Genomic DNA, 19,275 nt, shown 5'->3' with positions numbered 1-19,275 from the left:
TCCCATTACCTCTCCTTCACTGCTTCCCATCCACCCAAAGGGGAAGCTCCCAGAAGCTAGAGCCTCAAAAAGCAGATCTTTGCATGCCTTGGTACTTACACTGCTTCTCACAACCAACACCCCAGGCAGTTTCCCACCAGCCTATTTATAGAGTCCTCTTTCCTAAGATGCCCCACACTGGAAGGGGCAGGGCTGGCATTTTCTTACTATCAGTGGTATACACCAATCACTCATTTAGGGACCTCTAGCAGCTTCTTCCACTTGCTACCCTTAATTATAGAATTCCCAACTCTAACTATAGTAAGATCTAGTGGCTAATTTTGGGAACTACCCTGGGCACTCCTGTGCTCCTAACTTTCATATGTACTTGCCTTCTGCTCATTCCCCTGCTGAATTAATCACCTGAAGCACCACAGATTTCCAGTGTTGCTGTGTTGAAAAACTCACTCAGACAACCTGCACTGCACTTTGAATGTGGGAGAATGCCCCACTGTCCCTCATAACTGGAAGTATTGGGCATTGCTCCAGACTGCAGAAATTTGGATTAGCAGTATGATTGGAAGGCACAGACCTTATACCCAACACAGTAACTTGAGAATTCAATTCTCTCACCTCCTTACTGTCCTATTCCTAATGACTTCTTATTGGCCAGTGTTTTCTTTGTGCAATATCCTAGCAATAGAGAATAATTGGTGACCATGCCGCATAGGCTTGGAACAGCTGTTATTGTTCATGGTCAGACTCTGCATTTATGCAAGGAGCTATATGATGAGAAGAACATGCTATGGTCTACATGTGAGACCTGTGCATCTAATTACAGTTTTCATCTAGAGCAGTGGTCTCCAAACTGAGGCCTGTGGGCCAGATGTGGCCCTTTTCTTTCTCTCATTTGGCCCATGAGGCACCCCCCCCCCTACTGACACCAGCGATGAGACACCATTCCTTCCACTGACACCAACCGTGGGGCATAATTCCTCCCACTAACACCAATGATGGAGCCCTTTTACTTTCACTGTCACCAACGATGGGACATAATTCCTCCGACTCACATAAATGATGGGGCACTATTCTTACTACTGGCACCAAAGATAGGGCACTATTCCTCCTTCCACTGACACCAGCAATGGGGCCCTGACACCAAAGATGGGGCACTATTCTTCCTACTGGCACCAAAGATGGGGCACTATTCCTCCTTCCACTGACACCAACAATGGGGCCCTGACACCAAAGATGGGGCACTATTCCTCCCATTAACATTGACAATGGGGCACTATTCCTTCCATTGACACCAATGATGGGGCACTATTCCTTCCATTGACACCAATGACAGTGGAAAAAACTGTGCCCCATCTTTGGTGTCAGGAGGAAGAGTACCCTGACACCAATGATAGGGCACTATTCCTCCCACTGACACCAATGAAGGGGAACTATTTCTCATTCTACAGACGACAGGCAGTAATTTTATAACTTTTTTTTCCAATGACCAACAATCTTTTGGCACTGTTTACTCCCATTGATACCAGGACATTTTCTACTCCCACTGGTCACAGTCCGCCAACAAGTACCCCCCCCCCCCCCTCCCCAAAGTCTGAGGCACACTAAGTTAGCCGTTTATTTATAAAAAGTGTGCAGTGAGAGAATGGCATTTCATACGGGGTTACTCTTGCTGCTGTACTCCATATTGACAAAGGTGTTTGATGAGTGGTTTTATCTTTTTTTTTTTCCTGTGTTGCCTTAAATATGCTTCTTCCATTGCTGGCCTGTTTATAGAACAATCACATTGTTTTTTTACCACAATGTTCACCAAATGTTCATATGGTAACTATGAAAATAAGGATTATATTTTTACAGTATACTAGATCTGACCATACTAGAAGTATTTTAAACAGATCCCTTGCAGAGTCGGATCAGAAGAGGACAGGTGGAGCTTTTGTGATATTCATGTCCATTTCACTTTTTCCTCCATCTATATTATCTATCTATCTTATATTATATTATCTATACATACTATGTATATTTCCTTCATCCATTCAATATCTGTTTATCTATCTATCTATATGTTAGATCTATCTATTCCTTTATATCTATCTATTAAGATGGCCATACACTATGTAGTGCAAGGGCCTCCCTGACTGCATACAAATTGAAAGTTTTTATAGTGACCTCATATTATATGGTTTTGGTAAATCTAAAGGAAAGTAGTACAAGAAAATTGTATAATGTATGGCCAGTCATCTATCTATCTATCTATCTTTGAGAGAGAGAGAGAGAGAGAGAGAGAGAGAGAGAGAGAGAGAGAGGTAGAGATAGATAAAAAGAGAGAGAGAGAAAGAGAGAGAGATAAAGAGAAGAGAGAGGGAGAGATAAAGAGTGAGAGAGAGAGAAAGAGAGAGAGGTAGAGAGAGAGAGAGAGAGAGAGGTTGAGATAGAGAAGAGAGGGAGATATAGAGAGAGAGAGAGAGAAAGGGAGAGAGAGAGAGAGAGAGAGAGAGAGAGAGAGAGAGAGAGAGAGAGAGAGAGAGAGAGAAAGGGAGAGAGAGAGAGAGAAAGAGAAGAGAGAGAGAGAGAGAGGTTGAGATAGAGAAGAGAGGGAGAGAGAGAGAGAGAGAGAGAGAGAGAGAGAGAGAGAGAGAAAGAGAAGAGAGAGAGGGAGAGAGAGAGAGAAAGAGAGAGAGAGAAAGAGAAGAGAGAGAGAGAGAGAGGTTGAGATAGAGAAGAGAGAGAGAGAGAGAGAGAGAGAGGTTGAGATAGAGAAGAGAGGGAGATATAGAGAGAGAGAGAGAGAGAGAGAGAGGGAGAGAGGGAGAGAGAGAGAGGTTGAGATAGAGAAGAGAGGGAGAGAGAGAGAGAGAGAGGTAGAGATAAATAGAGAGAGACAGAGAGATAGATAGATAGATAGATAGATAGATAGATAGATAGATAGATAGATTAGATAGATAGATAGATAGATAGATAGATAGATAGATAGATAGATAGATAGATAGATAGATAGATAGAGAGATACAAATAGGATAGAATAGATATCTTTCTATGATATTATATTCTATCTATTCATTCTATCTATATATCTATTATCTTTCTATCTATCTATTGATCTATCTATTATAATCTATCTATCTATTAGATAGATTAGAATAGATAGAGAAGAATATGACAGATAGATAGAATATCTATCATATTCAGTATATCTATTATATTATTTTATATTCTATGTATCTATTATATTCTATCTATTATTATACAGGATTTATATAGTGCCAACAGTTTGTGCAGTGTTTTACAACATGAGGGCAGACAGTACAATTACATTACAATTCTATACATGAGGAATCAGAGAGTCCTGCTTGTTAGAATAGAATAGAATTAGATAGATCCTAGATTGTAAGCTCTATCTGTACTATTATTATCTATCTATTCTATTTTTGTATTTATTTTTCTATCTATCTATGTAATGTATCTATTCTATGTAATGTATCTATTCTATGTAATGTATCTATTTTATGTGATTTATCTATTGTATCTTTTCTGTGTCATTTATCTAACCCCCTCCTCCTCCTCTCTCTCCTCTCTATCTCTTCGCAGAGTCCGCACATTCCAGATACAAAGCCATAGAAAGCCTCCCGCGTGCACGAACGTGCCTCTCGGGGCCGCGGACCGTGTAGCTGGGCGCGCCCGCAGTGTGTTCCCGGCGGCGTGGGCGCGCACGTCCGTACGTCGTGTGATGCTGATCTCTGGAGCCTGTGGTCCAGATTTGGAGCACAACAAAGGCAGGGTCGTGTGTGCAGGTCGGTGGCGGGCTCCGTCCTCTCCGTGTACAGGGGGGTGAGGAAGGGAGATCAGTACAGGGATAGAGGGGGGGGTCATATCCTTATACAATGTGTACTCTATAGTATGGATGGGTGGGTGGGGTGATGGATGGAGAGGAGTGTGAATCCTGTAGGGTTCAAAGGTCATTGCACCCCAGATTGGTATTTCTGTCACAGATTTTGGTGAACCAATCATGTTGCACTGAGCAGGATTTGTCCCCCCAAATACCTCCTAATGTCCCTCTGTCCACATCTCCCATGTCAGAGGAGATCCAAAGTTGTGTGTTTTGTTTTGTTTATTTTTTTGTTTGTGTTGTGTGTTTTTATTATTATTGTTGTTATTGTTAATGTTGTTATTATTATTATTGTTGTCTTTGCTATTATTGTTGTCGTTGTTGTTGTTAATGCTATTGTTGTTATTATTGTTGTCTTTGTTATTATTGTTGTCGTTATTGTTAATGTTGTTATTGTTGTCTTTGTTGTTGTTGTTATTATTATTATTATTATTATTATTATTATTATTATTATTGTGATATTTGAGGACGTTAAGCCTTCATATAATGTTGGTCTTCTTCCTTCACACTCCCCCTTTTCTCCTATACACAGATGGTCTCTAAACTGCCCCCCCCCCCCATTTACAGATAAGACACCTGGGCATGCGCGCTCCTGGCTGTGTGCATCCAATAACACACAACGCTTGGCAAGGACCCCGGGTAAGGCTACGTTCACACCGGTGCAAATTGCAGTGGCAGGAATCTTCTAATTCCTGCTACGGCTCGGCTAGGTCTGACCACCGCCCCCGTTCACTCTACTACCAGGTCACCGGTGGTCGCAGCCAATCACAGCTCTCTGCACAGCCAGTAATTACCGCCGGGCGCACTTTGTGTGCATCTAGTAAGGATCACTGCTGGGAATCAGCGGCTGTGAGTAGAGCCATGAATCGCTGCAGCGAACTGGAATTATAGTGAATGGGGACGGTGGCCAGACCGAGCCGCAGCAGAAATCAGGTTCCTGCCACTTCAAAGCGCAGCGGTCTAAATGGCTGCTGTGAATGTAGCCTTGAAGTGGATGTAAACCCTCTCCTATACCCAGTGAAGGGAATAGCCTCAGATAATGCACAGAAATGAAACGAATCCTCCTACATGAGTTATACTTGTTTATCTGCTGTCTTCCCCGTTCTACACCCTTTAAAAAAAAGTGTTTTGAAATCTTTCTTCATCATTCAGCAGTGAGTGAGTAGTCTGGGCTTATGCTAGAGCTGCACGATTCTGGCTAAAATTTTTTTTGCTTAGAATAAATATCACAATTCTCGCAGTGTAACATCTTTCACATTATACAAAAAAAAAAAAAATGGGCTAACTTTACTGTTTAGTTTTGTGTTTTTTTTTTTTTTTTGTTTTTTTTTTTTTTAAATTAATCAGTGTATTAAAAAAAAAAAAAAAATTGCGTTTGAAAAATCCCTGCTCAAATACGGTGTGACATAAAATTGCAACAACCACCATTTTATTCTCTAGGGTCTCTGCTAAAAAAAAAAAAAAATATATATATCATGTTTGGGTGCTCCAAGTAATTTTCTAGCAGAAAATAATGATTTTTACTTGTAAGCGACAAATGTCAGCAAAGGTTTGGTCTTTAAATGGTTAAACTTCCCTCATCTACCCGGAGTTCTTTCCTTTGATAAAAGAACGAAAAGATACTTCATTGTAATAAAACTTGGCAGGCTGCCTGGATTTTTTTTTTTCCAGCTGTGAGAACTCTCTGCACTTGTTAGCAAGAATCGTGACATGCTGTTTTGAAGATCGGGAAGGGAAAAAGATCGCAATTTTGATTCTTAACGATTAATCGTGCAGCTCTAGCTTACACTGTGTGAGAGCTGATTGGAGGAAAGGGACACCCCCCTCCCCCTCCCCTCCACATAGGCAGAGGAATTAAGGAACATGCAGAGTTGTATTCTGAATACACAAGCTTATCTCCCTCCCCGAAACACACATTTTCTCATGTGTTGGAGAACTTGTCAGAAGTGACTCTGCTGATAACTGAGGAACGGAGCACCAGAGAAAAACGACACTTAGAGCTTTGGAGAGAGTTAAGTAAACACTACAGATATGTGCTTAGTTCAAATTTCTAGAATGGGGTTTACAATAGAGTTGCCACCTCATCCCTTTAAAACCGAACATCTATTAATTACACAGGTTCTGTGGCTGATTAAGGTGGTAATTAAACTCACTTGGTGTCTTACCTGCATTACATTAGCCTCAGAAACCGTGTAATTCATATGTGTTCGGGTTGAAAGGGATGAGGTGGCAACCCTAGTTTACAACCACTTTAAGCTGGTCATAAAAGGTTCAAATCTCAGCCGGTTCAGCAGGGACCAGCCAAGATTAGAAACATGTATGGGCAGGCTGATTTTACCCAAGTTGGTCAATCGATCAACTTTGGTACAACCAGCCTGTCAGATTTTTCATGCAATTTTTTCCAGCAGTTGTAGCCACTAACAATAATCACTGAGTATTCTCTCAGGTGGGGCGGCTACACCCTCCCCATCAACACTAAATGTATCGATGGGAGAATCGTGCGATTTTGAAAGAAAATCACACCATCTTTGGGGACGGGGGTTGTATATGTACTGGGGCGTTTTCTTTTCTTTTTTCGTGGGTTTACAACCACTTTAAGGTAAACAAAAAAAAAACCTGCAAGACAAAGGCATAACGAGCTAGTATGCATAGCATACTAGCTCATTATGAAATACTTACCTTAGATCGAAGGCCCCACACACTGCTCTGCCCGGCGCTGTGATTGGCCGGAGCCGCGATGACGTCACTCCCGCGCGGGAGCCACCTGTAATGGCACGAACAAGCCATTGCTTCAGTGTGCATGTGCCGATGACGTTGGCAGATGCAGGGATAGATATCTCCTAAACCAGTGATGGTGAACCTTGGCACCCCAGATGTTTTGGAACTACATTTCCCATGATGCTCAACTACACTGCAGAGTGCATGAGCATCATGGGAAATGTAGTTCCAAAACATCTGGGGTGCCAAGGTTTGACATCAATGTTCTAAATCGTGCAGGTTTAGGAGATATCCGGGGTAGCTACAGGTAAGCCTTATTATAGGATTACCTGTAGTGAAAAGTGGTCTGTAAAGGGTTTACAACCACTTTAACCTCTTCATGCTGGCTGAATGCATATATATGGGGCCTCTCGGCTTGTGGGCCTTCATATATGTGGCCCTGTGTAAAACACTGTGCGGAGAGCACGCTCCCAGCGCGGTAGTCAGCGGTTACTGGGAAGCTCCCGATGCATACTAGCAATCAGGAGCTTTCCGATCATGTGACCACTATGACAGCCAATCACAGCGGTTACATGATCCGAATGCCCACCTCTGCCTCCCGGCATTCAACCCCTCTCCGCTGGCCACCTCCTGGCCTTTTGAGGCTTCTAAAGTGGTTGTAAACCTCAGACACAAGTTATGGACAAAGCTCATCCCTCTAGTGTGTATTTGTCTCAATCCAGAGCACTAAGTGTCATTTCTGTCTGCTGCTTCATTCCTCTGCTGTCAGCGTTAGTCACTTCTGACAAGTTTTCCTGACACCAAGAGAAAAATGGTGACAGGGAAGAGACTTCCAGCTGATTGTCCGCCTCATCTCTGTACCTGTGTGCTGTGTGAAGGGGGGTGCCCCCCATCCCCCAAATCAGCTCTCGGAGCTCTCCTCACTGAGCTGTGCAGTGTGTAACTTCAGCTCTCCACCCCTTTTTGTCTGACAGCTCAGACAAGCTCTAAAAACTTTGGGCTATAGAAGGGTCTACAACCACTTTAAAGAGGGGTTCCACCCAAATTTTGAACAATATCTGTATGTATTCTCTTCCTTGCCTAGATGCTGACATGCCATTTAAAAAAAAATTTAAATCGCCGTAATTACCTTTTATTTTTCTATTCTTCTTTGCACTTCCTGGTTCTCCTCCCGTGGGAGTAGGCGTGTTTCTAGCCTCTCCCAGACTCCGCACAGTCTCCTGGGAGCTAGTCTCAGGCTTCCCAGGATGCCACTGAGCATGTGCGGGAACGAGCAGGGAATGCTGGGAGCACAGCATTCACCACATCCAGGAAATAAATGCTTGTGGGCTTCAAATGCCCACAATGAAGATGGAAACCGCCTGCAGTGAATAATATAAGTTATTCTTTACGATGAAATCTGACACAGGCGGACATATTACACACAATATGTGAGTATGTAATGCTGAGAAGAAAAGTTTGTGAATGAACTCAAAAAAAAAAAAAAAACGATAGATAGGTGGACCCCCGCTTTAACTACTATTCTAGGGAAAGGAATAGATGTATACAACTGATTATTGGAAGGTTTATTGGCTCCTTCCCAAAACTGGCCCTTTGTATGTGTACTTGTATGCATGTGAGTTGGGGACCTTAGATTGTAAGCTCCTTGGGGACAGGGGCTGATGTAAATGTACAATATGTATAGGGCTGTGTAAATTGTCAGCACTATATAAATACCTGTAATAAAATAATAATGTTTTCATCAGTCAGAACCATCAAACACCCTATTTTTTAATTAGATTGGGTGTATTAGTATTACTTATTATTATTATTATTATTATTATTATTATTATTATTATTATTATTATTCATTTCCTTTTTTGACTTGCTCTTCCTGTGGTGTATTCTTCTATCGTTCCTCCAGTGATCACAGCATGGATTATCTCCAGTATACAGACCAATTCTCTGACCTGGAGGAAAAAGACAAGGGATTGAATCCATTCCCTGAAAGGATCCTAAAAATCACTATGGAAATCGCCTTCCTCCTGACTGGCCAGGTAAGAAATTCTGGGAGATTCATTAATGGAACCAAATATGTTATTAGGTGGTGGGACCTTCCTATAATCTTTCCTAGGGCACCATCTCTTTATCTAGAAACCCTACAGAATCCTTCCTCCAACCCCACAAGTACTTGAGATGGAAGAGGTAACTTTGGGACTTCAAATGTGTTACAATCAGTAAATCAATAAAATATCCAAGAGGTTTATTATACAAATAAACCATTGTTCAAATAAAAAAATGGTTACCATGTATGGTTATATCCACTTTAAGACCAGGCCTTTTTCTGACATTTGTTTACAAATAAAAATCAGCATTTTTTACTAAAAAATTACTTGGAACCCCCAAACATTGTATTTTTTTTTTTTTTTTTTTTTTTTTTTTTAGCAGAGACCCTAGAGAATAAAATGGCGGTTGTTGCAATATTTCATGTAGTGCTGTATTCAGGCAGCGATCTTTCAAACGCAATGGTCCATAAAGACATGGATGAGTGAGTTTGGGGTGGAGGAACTTGACCTCACAAATGAGCTTCTAGAAGAATGATCAAACATTCCCATTGACACACTCCTAAACCTTGTGGACGGCCTTCCCAGAAGAGTTGAAGCTGCTATAGCTGCAAAGGATGGGTCAACTCAATATTGAACCCTAAAAATGGGATGCCATTAAAGTTCATGTGCGTGTAAAGGCAGACGTCCCAATACTTTTGGCAAAATAGTGTACTTTTGTATCTGTTTACTAATGCCAGCAGCATATGGATAAAAAATAGTCAATGTTGATTCAGAGAGTGAAGTTCCGCTTTAAGCTGTAGAAGCAGGGGCCTGCGGTGTACAAATGCAGCAGGAATTATACCTTCATTCAAGTGAATGGGGCCATTCTGCAAGTACCCTGTAACCACATGCAGGGTCCAAGAGGATAAAGCAGACGGTGAGAAAGCAACACACAGTGCCACCTCACCACTTGTGAAATACCTCCGAAACGTGACCCTATCATGGATTGCTTTTTTTTTTTTTTTTTTTTTTTTGAGAAGCAGAAGTCCCAGCCGCATATGTAAACTGTTTTTTTTAGGTGATACCTTATTTCTTTCTTCAGTAAACTTTGTACAGAAGGAATTGCAGTAAAAAAAGTTATGTTTCTATGATCCCTAGTAGCTGATATAGAAAGCCCATTAAGATTCCCCCTAACATGCATGCCAGATAGACCTTCTGTGATGGTACTTGGCATTAAACAGGAACCTGCTCATTCTGTTAACCGTTTCCACCTTGACAACCTCTCCCATCCAACTAGCTTGTATTGTCCACCTTGACAACCTCTCCCATCGTAGTGTCTTGTATTGTCCACCTTGACAACCTCTCCCATCGTAGTGTCTTGTATTGTCCACCTTGACAACCTCTCCCATCCAACTATCTTGTATTGTCCACCTTGACAATCTCTCCCATCGAAGTGTCTTGTATTGTCCACCTTGACAACCTCTCCCATCCAACTATCTTGTATTGTCCACCTTGACAATCTCTCCCATCGTAGTGTCTTGTATTGTCCACCTTGACAACCTCTCCCATCCAACTATCTTGTATTGTCCACCTTGACAATCTCTCCCATCGTAGTGTCTTGTATTGTCCACCTTGACAACCTCTCCCATCCAACTATCTTGTATTGTCCACCTTGACAATCTCTCCCATCGAAGTGTCTTGTATTGTCCACCTTGACAACCTCTCCCATCCAACTATCTTGTGTTGTCCACCTTGACAATCTCTCCCATCGAAGTGTCTTGTATTGTCCACCTTGACAACCTCTCCCATCCAACTATCTTGTATTGTCCACCTTGACAACCTCTCCCATCGAAGTGTCTTGTATTGTCCACCTTGACAACCTCTCCCATCCAACTATCTTGTATTGTCCACCTTGACAACCTCTCCCATCAAAGTGTCTTGTATTGTCCACCTTGACCGCCTCTCCCATCCAACTGTCTTGTATTGTCCACCTTGACAATCTCTCCCATCCAACTGTCTTGTATTGTCCACCTTGACAACCTCTCCCATCAAAGTGTCTTGTATTGTCCACCTTGACAATCTCTCCCATCCAACTGTCTTGTATTGTCCATATTTAACAAAGGTTTTAAACTGAAAACTGGTGACAGGGTCCCATTAAAGAGACTGTCCCTTTGCCTAGTCAGGTGTAATGATACATTGCTCTTTCACATTGAAGGCCTTTGACTACATATATACACATGTGTGTCAATTCACAGGAATACATCATGGTGAAGAAGCCGGGTGACCTCATTGTCCCTGAAGGGTTCAGCCTGAATCATCTACCTCCAACAAGTGAGACCATCAACAACGCCAAGATTCTAGAGCTCACTAACCACATGATTCAGCTGTTGACTGGAGAGGTGAGCACCACCGAAGGTTCCAGGCATCGTGATGGCTAAGTAGTTGGCATGCTCACTTTGTATTTTTTCCACACTCCGAAAAACGTTTAATTTCTGTTAAACAAGGACTCCAAAGATCAAATATAAAATAAATTAAATATAAGGTAAAAATATAATAAATTTAATAGGAAATAAATGTGTTTGGAATAACTTTTTGCTGAGAAAAGGGCAAATTATATAAAAAAAAAAAAAAAAAAAAAAGTCCCAGATCACCGCGGGGCACCACCATCTTATGTAGTACATCATTATCACCCTGTAGACAGTGCGGTCACTACACTGTTCTTATGCTGCCGTCCCTCAAATGTATTCTACCGTATTGAGCAGTAAGCTCTAGTTGCTCCTGCTATGTTTTTTTTCTCCTTGCACTGACAGATGTCAAGCTGCTGTTGAGGCTGAGATCCTGCACCCGGCACTGACAGTGGCTTAGAAAGCAGCCTTGAGATATGGAGGGTATTATTTGAGAAACTTTAATCTGATGACAGGGTCTCTTAAACACTAAGGGGTTGATCTACTAAAACTGTAGAGTGCAATATCTGGTGCAACTTCCACGTGTTGTGTGTGTGGTTTTTTTTTCTTTCTTTTTTTTCCTTAGCTGATTGGCTACCATGCACAGCTGCACGACGTTTTGCACTCTCCAGTTTTAGTAAATGTACCCTAAATTCCCATTCATGGCTTTTAAAAGTTCAGTACAATTATTTATTTAAAGCTGAGCTCCAGTGTTCCCTTCAGTCTTCCACAGTTGTACAGGCTCCTCTCGTAGACTGAAATAGCTTGTTCTGATTCCGCTGCACCCTGTGTGCTTAACCTCCCTGGCGGTATGATTATTTCGCATTTTAGGTGCTGAAAGCGGTACAATTATTTTGCATGGAAATTTGGCGTTTTATATTGTAGGTCTGTAATTCTTAACAATAACACACTTAGATCTGTCCAAACAAGAGTCTAGTAGATATCCCGGGTATGATAAAGTTTGAAACACAAAAACATAAATTATAATATAATAATTAAAAATAAATAATTAAAAAAAATAAATAGTAATAAAATAAATTTCCCCACGATTCACTATCGCTCAAATCTGCAAGTGTTCTAATTTACTATCGCTGTTTTCTAGCTGGTCTAAAGCCACTTTTGACGTAAAGGGACACTTTTTGGTTGCTATGGACAATCTCCAGTTTCCAGGCAGAAAGAACAGTATATATTACATAAAACTGCATGCAGGGCATGGGCCAAGCATTGGGGACAAAAGGGATGTGAAATAATTTCATACAGTACTGTAATCTGTAAGATTACAGTACTGTATGTGTTATGATTTTTACTTTTTTTTTTAATTTGCTGCCAGGCTCCGCCCCCATGCGTTGCGACGCTCGCAGGGAACGGAGCCTGGCAAGGAGAGGCTTCGGAGGAGGACGGAGCTCACGGACACTGCGGGGGACATCGCAGGATCCCGGGGACAAGGTAAGTAAAGCCACACCAGGATCCTGCGATGTAATCCCGAGTGTGGCTCGGGGTTACCGCTAATGGTCCTGATTTCTAACCCCGAGCCACACTCGGGAAAACCGCCAGGGAGGCTACGAAGCTGCAGAAAGTTAGGCCATAGACGGTGTGAATTGGTTGCAGAAAAGAAATTTACACGATTTCCCCATCAATGCAGAAGCTCTCACACGGGAATCCCTCCCACCAAAACATTGTGTTCTCTTCTGTCCCCCCCCCCTTGCTGTAGGAAGACAGTGATAATTGCCAGCATCCGCTAGTGATAACTGCAAGCAAAATCTGACAGGCTGGTTGTACCCAAATCTATCAACCTATTGCATTCAGCCTGCCCATACATAGTTCAAATCTCAGCCAATTACGATTCAAACCATCTATGGCCAGCCTTAGTCTGTCTGGATGACATCAGCATCATCTAGCCTTTTCTGCCCCAGGCTGACTATCCCCGGCCCACCCACTTTTATTCGTTGGATTTCATTTCTTTCAAATATGGAGCTTAGGCATCAATTGCGGGCAAAACCCAGGGTGGCCTATATGCAGATGCAGCCTTCCTAAGAATGCCCACTCCTCCAGAGTGGCACCCACCCATCAAGGCATTTGATATTTGCATATCGGGGCTGATAGTACTTTCCTCTCAAGAGCTGAGGTGGAGTGATGTGCTGAATTCAGGAAGATTTTGCCTCAACTGTTTATCTCATGACATCTTTAATTACTTGCTGACCAGCTGCCACAGTTGTAATGCGGCAAGTTGGCACGGCTGCGTGAATCGCCATCATTGTACGTCGGCTCTTTAAATCGCTATAGCTGGCGTGCATCTGCCGCGTGTCCCTGGAGCCGATGCGTGTGGCCGGCGGGCACGATGGCCACCCGCGATTGCGCTACAGAGAGCCTGAACTATCAGTGTAAACAGACAGATCCCCGTCCTGTCAGGGTTGGAGAGGGAGATCTGCTGCTGCTAGTGTTTAGGAACATCATTCTCTCTTCTTCCAGGCAGCCCAGCCCCCATACAGTTAGAAACACCTCCCTAGGACACACTTAACCCCTTGATTGCCCCCTAGTGTTAACCCCTTCCCTGCCAGTGACATTTATACAGCGATCAGAGCTATAAATAGCCACTGATTACTGTGTAAATGTCAGTGGTCCCAAAAAAGTGTCCACTCTGTCTGCCACAATGTTACAGTCCCGCTAAAAATCGCAGATCAGCACCATTACTAGTAAAATAAATAATAAAAATGCCATAAATCTATCCCCTATTTTGTAGATGCTATAACTTTTGTGCAAACCAATCAATATACGCTTATTGCGATTTTATTTATTTTTTTTACCAAAAATATATGTAGAAGAATACATATTGGCCTAAACTAATGAAGAAATTGTGTTTTTTTAAAAAAAAATTGGGGGATATTTATTATAGCAAAAAGTAAAAAATATTGCAGGTTTTTTTTTTTTTTTTTTCAAAATTGCCCATCCTTCCTTCTTTCTTTTTTTTTTTTTTTTTTTTTTTTTTTAATAGCGCAAAAAATAAAAACCGCAGAGGTGATCAAAAAGCTCTGTTTGTGGGGAAAAAAAAGGACATACATTTTTTGCGGGTACAGCGTTGCACGACCGTGCAATTGTCAGTTAAAGCGACGCAGTGGCCGTATAACAAAAAAATGGCCTGGTCAGGAAGTGGTTAAAATGTTGGATTTCCTGGAGACTGGGCTCAGCAGGACAGATAGAAGGGTCAATCTGGGTCTATGTAGGAATGGGTCTAACCACTGCACACTCTATCCAATAGAGTGCCTTTGCATACACTGATCATGTTATTTTGTGCTCCAGGTCCCTCTCAAACATGAAAATGTTGCAGTTTTCTTCACCACGGATGAATGGGAGTATTATAATGAGCACAAGAACCTCTACAGTGACACCCTTATAGCAGCGACAGAAACTCCGCGATCTGAGCGATTACAACGTAAGTCTTCAAGGGTTAAGGGATGCAATCAGAAGCCGGTAAGGTTATTCCTGCAAAACAGGAGAGAAGAAATTTCTCTTAAGATGTAGATGTGCTTTACTACTGTCTTCAGTAAATTATAATGTACAGTTTCCACATTTTGTCATGTTACAATTAAAAAACATAAATATATTTTGTCGTGTTCTATCACATAAAATCCCAATAAAAGTGGCACATAATTGTGAAGTGGCAGGAAAATGATAAATGGTTTTCAATTTTCTTTACAAATATGTGAAAAGTGTGGGGTGCATTTGTATTCAGCCTGCCTGAGTCAATACTTTGTAGAACCCCCTTTCGCCGCAAGTCCTTTTGGGGACATCTCTACCAGCTTTGCACATCTAGAGTGACATTTTTTTGTCCATTCTTCTTTGACCGAACTATTTTGCAGATTGGTTTAGGCTGGAATTCTACTTTAATTGAGTCTGGGCTGAAAGTTCTTGTAAAACCTCAGACATGAAATCTGAACAAAGCATGTCCCCCTATAATGTGTACTTGTCTCAATCCAGAGCACTAAGGCTACTTTCACACTGTGGCGCTTTACAGGCGCTACAGCGCTTAAAATAGCGCCTGTAAAGCGCCTCACCTATCTCTCCAGTGTGAAAGCCCGAGGGCTTCCACGCTGGAGCGGTACGCTTGCAAAAACGTCCTGCAAGCCGCATCTTTGCACCGCTCCTAAAGCGCCTCTGCCCATTGAAAACAATGGGGCAGCGCCGCCAAACCGCCGCTGCTTTCAGCTGCCGCTTAGCGCCGATAAAACGTTGGTAAAGTGGAGCTAAAAATAGCGCCGCTTTACTGCCGGCACCCACCTCAGTGTGAAAGTAGCCTAAGTGTAATTTCTGTCTGCTGCTTCATTCCTCTGCTATCCGCAGGAATTGCTTCTGACAAATTTTCTTGGTGCCAAGAGAAAAATGGTGACAGGGGAGGGACCTCCAGCTGGTTGAAAGCCTCAGCTCTGTTCCTGTGTGAAGGGGGTGTTCCTTTCCTCCAATCTGCTCTCCTCGCTGAGCTCTGCAGTGTGTGATTTCAGCTCTCTGCCCCCTTTTTTTTTTTTTTTTTTTCCCAAACCTTCAGACAAGCTTTATAAATTCTGGACTTAGGCTGTAGAGAAGACTGCAGATAAACAAGTAGAACTTGTGTAGGAGGCTTTGTATCATCTGTGTATCACCTGAGGCCAGTCGGGGTATATTTCAAAATGAATTCTAGAAAGTATTATTTTACTGAAAGGGTAGTTGATGCTTGGAATAAACATCCAGCAGAGGTAGTGAGACAGTCAACAGTAAATTGCTTCAAACATGCTTGGGACAAACTTAGGTCTATACTTTGTCCCTTTTCTGCCGTCACTTTTCTATTTTTCATTAACTTTTTTTGTTTAAGAAACATAAAAACAAGCAGACTTGATGGACGACTAATGTGAGGGTTTACAGCCATTTTAATGCCATTTATGATGGCTAATTTGCCATTACTGTGTCCTTTGACTTGCCTGTATATTCTGTATCTTGGAGTACTCTAATACAGGGCTCAGGCCACCATCCTCTCTGTGACTCTGCATTCCTTTCTAAAAATTGAGGACTTTAGGAGGGGTTGGCTCTTAGAATAATGCCCGGGGTGTAAGCCCAGCAAAGCTTTGCCGGTGTCTGATCACCTGAAGGTAGCAGCCTATAACCCAAGGTCAATGGATGTGCAGCCTGTGTCCTGCATTGTACTCCAAGATACAGAATTAATAGGCAAATCGAAACGCCTCCTTGTGATAAGGTTTGTTTTGTTTGGGTTTTTACCGGTGATTTTTCACTTTCAACCCCTTATTTTTTTATTTTTTTTTTTAGGTCGAACAGTTCTCAAAGAAGCAGCCAATCCGCAACCAAAACGCAGAAGAACTAAAATAGTGAAAGGGCCGCGAAAAAGAAGGTACATCCGGAAAAAGGACAGGAAGCCCGCCTCACAGGATAACCATACCTCAGAAAATGGTACGGGGTACAAAACTGATGAGAGCGATGAAACCTTCGACCCCCGATTGATGGTGAAGTGCAAAGAGTGTGACCGAAAATTCCAGAACAAGGCCGCCTACTTATCTCATCAAAGAGCTCACACCCGGGTGTTTAAATGTAACCTTTGCGGCATTTTTCTGTCAAACAAGCAGCTCCTTATCCAGCACAAGAAGCAGCATGCTGAATCGAAGCCGTTCGCTTGTCCCACCTGCGGCAAGCATTTTCCCCGCCTTGTTAACCTTGAAGTACACCAGCGATTACACAGCGGCGAGCGTCCCTTCTCCTGCACCGAATGCAGCAAAGGTTTCTCCTGCCTGGCGAACCTGATTAAACACAGTCGCATTCATACCGGAGAAAAACCATTTACATGCACCGAGTGCGGCAAATCCTTCGTCAAGAGCTCACATCTGTCACGGCACAAACGCATTCACACGGGCGAGAAGCCATATACCTGTGAGCATTGCGGCAAGCGGTTTACGAACAAAGAAAATTTGGTGACCCATCGTCGCTATCACACGGGGGAGAAGCCTTTCTCGTGCGGCGAGTGCGATAAAAAGTTCTCGTTTAAATCGCACATGATCATCCACCAGCGCATGCATACAGGCGAGAAGCCGTTCCCGTGCACTGACTGTGGCCGGAGTTTTGCAGATCGCTCTCACTTACTTAAGCACATGCGTTGTCACACGGGCGAGAAGCCATACCCTTGTAAACACTGCGGGAGGTGCTTTGCCCGGCGCTCACACTGCAGCAACCACGAAAAGACGCACATGCGTGAAAAGAAGTTCCAGTGTTCTGATTGTGGGAAGGGGTTTGGGCTGAAGAGCCAGCTGAAGAGGCATTGGAAGACCCACTAAGTATTGGAAATAAGACTCTCTTTTCTTCTATATGGATGACTAGAGCAAATGGAGTTCTTTCCAATAAAGTTTAAAGGACCTTGAATTGCTAATCGGAGACCAGTGCTGCTGTGTAAGCACTTCGATCCCAAAGAGTTCAGGATTGAGTAGAAGATCATTATAACCATAAAAACAGTTCTCTTTTTCCACTATCGGACATATTGCTATAGAATTTACTTGGGTGCAAAGGAAAACACTAATGTATACCTTTTTTAGGTGTGTCGAAATGGCTAAACTTTCAAGTTTTTATTGCTGTCTGCTGGGTGCATTCTCTTATTGACCTATAAAACATTAGGGAGGGATCCAACATTTTGAGCTGTCACTGAAACTGGAATAGAGGGGGAAATCTTCGATGGGGGCGCTTTTTCTGTACCTCAGAGGTTTTAGTCATTTCCTACTCTATTCAAAGGTAAAAAAAAAAATGGATTTAGATATTCTTTAAATTCACTGTTTATTGACTTGACTCACTAAGGGATTGTTTATACTTGCTTCAAAATGCGGCATTGGATGCGTTTTTCTAAAGCACTCTGAATAGCAATCAAAGCCCCGTCACTAAATACAACGTGTGAACAGGACTCTAAGGTAACCATTTTGTTTGCTTCGCTTAAAAAAAAAAAAAAAATGAAGCACCGAGAAAGCATGGGGTATAAAGCCTCCCTAGAAGTCTATAAATGCTTGCTCATCGCACCTGAAGTTTTTTAGGGGCTTTTATTGAGCCTTCGGTTTGGCGGTATTGCAGATATGAGATATCCCAGGATGCACTGGGAAACCAACAAGCAAACCAGAAAGATGTCAGCAGTTCCTTCCATTTCACGTGTATATATCCTGAACGTGTCTGGTGCAGACGTCACATCTAGTGAGCAGGGTGCAGAGCAACTGGCAGATGGCTCGTGGAGTGCAACATGGGAACGCTATAGAGGAAGGTGAGTGGAGACTGAAGAGAGGACTGAGCGGCAGAGGATCAGCAGAGCAGGAGAAACTGTCAATGTCACATGTAGTGCGCAGCATGGAAGCAATATAGTGGGAGGTGAGCAGGAACCGGAGAGAGGGTTGAGGATCGGCAGAGCTGGGGGTTACTACTGAGCAGGGGATCTGCTGAACGAGGGTACTAATAAGCTGGGATACTACTGAGCTGGGGTTCCACTGGGCCCCTTTATAACAAATAGAAAATCAACACACTGGGCATTTGCCAAGCTTCAAAAAAAGCATCACCGAAGCATCAAACTAGCATGTTGAAGTGGTAGGTGCTTTAATGTGTGTTAAAGGTGAAGCAAGTGTAAATAAGCTCTGACTCTGTTGGAAGTTTTTCTTTTAGGGAAGTAACAAACTCATTTGGGTGGTTAACTGTACAATGGTCAAAATTAAGCCTTTAAATGCATGTACCGTGCATGACTTACCTGCTAGGGCAGTGATGGCGAACCTTGGCACCCCAGATGTTTTGAAACTACATTTCCCATGATGCTCAACTACTTCAGTGTGCATGAGCATCATGGGAAATGTAGTTCCAAAACATCTGGGGTGCCAATATTCACCATCATTGTGCTAGGGACTCCTGTCCTTCATACAGCTTTACTCCCCCCCCCCCCACCTTAATCATGGGACTGGATAGCAAATGGAGAATCTGCAGACTCACGAGCTCATCTCTTTGCTATTCTGCTCTCTCCTCCCATCAACATGCTTCTTGCACTGCAGCACAATTAATTGACTCCTTGTACTGCTTCTCCCTCCCCCAGTGTGAGCTTTATTGTACAGGGAAGGCAAAAGGCTGACACCAAGTCAATTCGGGTACAAATACTGCTTGCATTAAAAAAAATGCATTTAAATATGTATTAATGATTACATAGGAGCATTAAGTTGTGTAT

General features: G+C 42.6%; 1 protein-coding gene across 1 annotated transcript; it reads left to right on the top strand.

The window, feature by feature from the left end:
- Positions 1-3,657: 3,657 nt before the first annotated feature.
- Positions 3,658-18,931, top strand: LOC141106415 (uncharacterized). Its single transcript, XM_073597184.1, has 5 exons — positions 3,658-3,785; positions 8,502-8,634; positions 10,878-11,021; positions 14,364-14,496; positions 16,359-18,931. Exons 2-5 carry the CDS (start codon positions 8,512-8,514, stop codon positions 17,372-17,374), a joined length of 1,416 nt encoding a protein of 471 aa, XP_073453285.1. The 5' UTR covers positions 3,658-3,785; positions 8,502-8,511; the 3' UTR covers positions 17,375-18,931.
- The last annotated feature ends 344 nt before the right edge of the window (positions 18,932-19,275 follow it).

Source organism: Aquarana catesbeiana, linkage group LG08 (assembly GCF_042186555.1).
Source record: "Aquarana catesbeiana isolate 2022-GZ linkage group LG08, ASM4218655v1, whole genome shotgun sequence".
NCBI lineage: Eukaryota > Metazoa > Chordata > Amphibia > Anura > Ranidae > Aquarana > Aquarana catesbeiana.
Note: the sequence above shows the minus strand (reverse complement) of the source record. Positions and strands in the feature narration are given on the sequence as shown.

Bases quoted from the DNA above. Each gene is read 5' to 3' on its own strand.
- LOC141106415 (XM_073597184.1), top strand. From the start codon at position 8,512: ATGGATTATCTCCAGTATACAGACCAATTCTCTGACCTGGAGGAAAAA. The intron at 8,635-10,877 runs GTAAGAAATTCT...GTCAATTCACAG, and splicing joins CCTTCCTCCTGACTGGCCAG to GAATACATCATGGTGAAGAA. The intron at 14,497-16,358 runs GTAAGTCTTCAA...TTTTTTTTTTAG, and splicing joins GCGATCTGAGCGATTACAAC to GTCGAACAGTTCTCAAAGAA.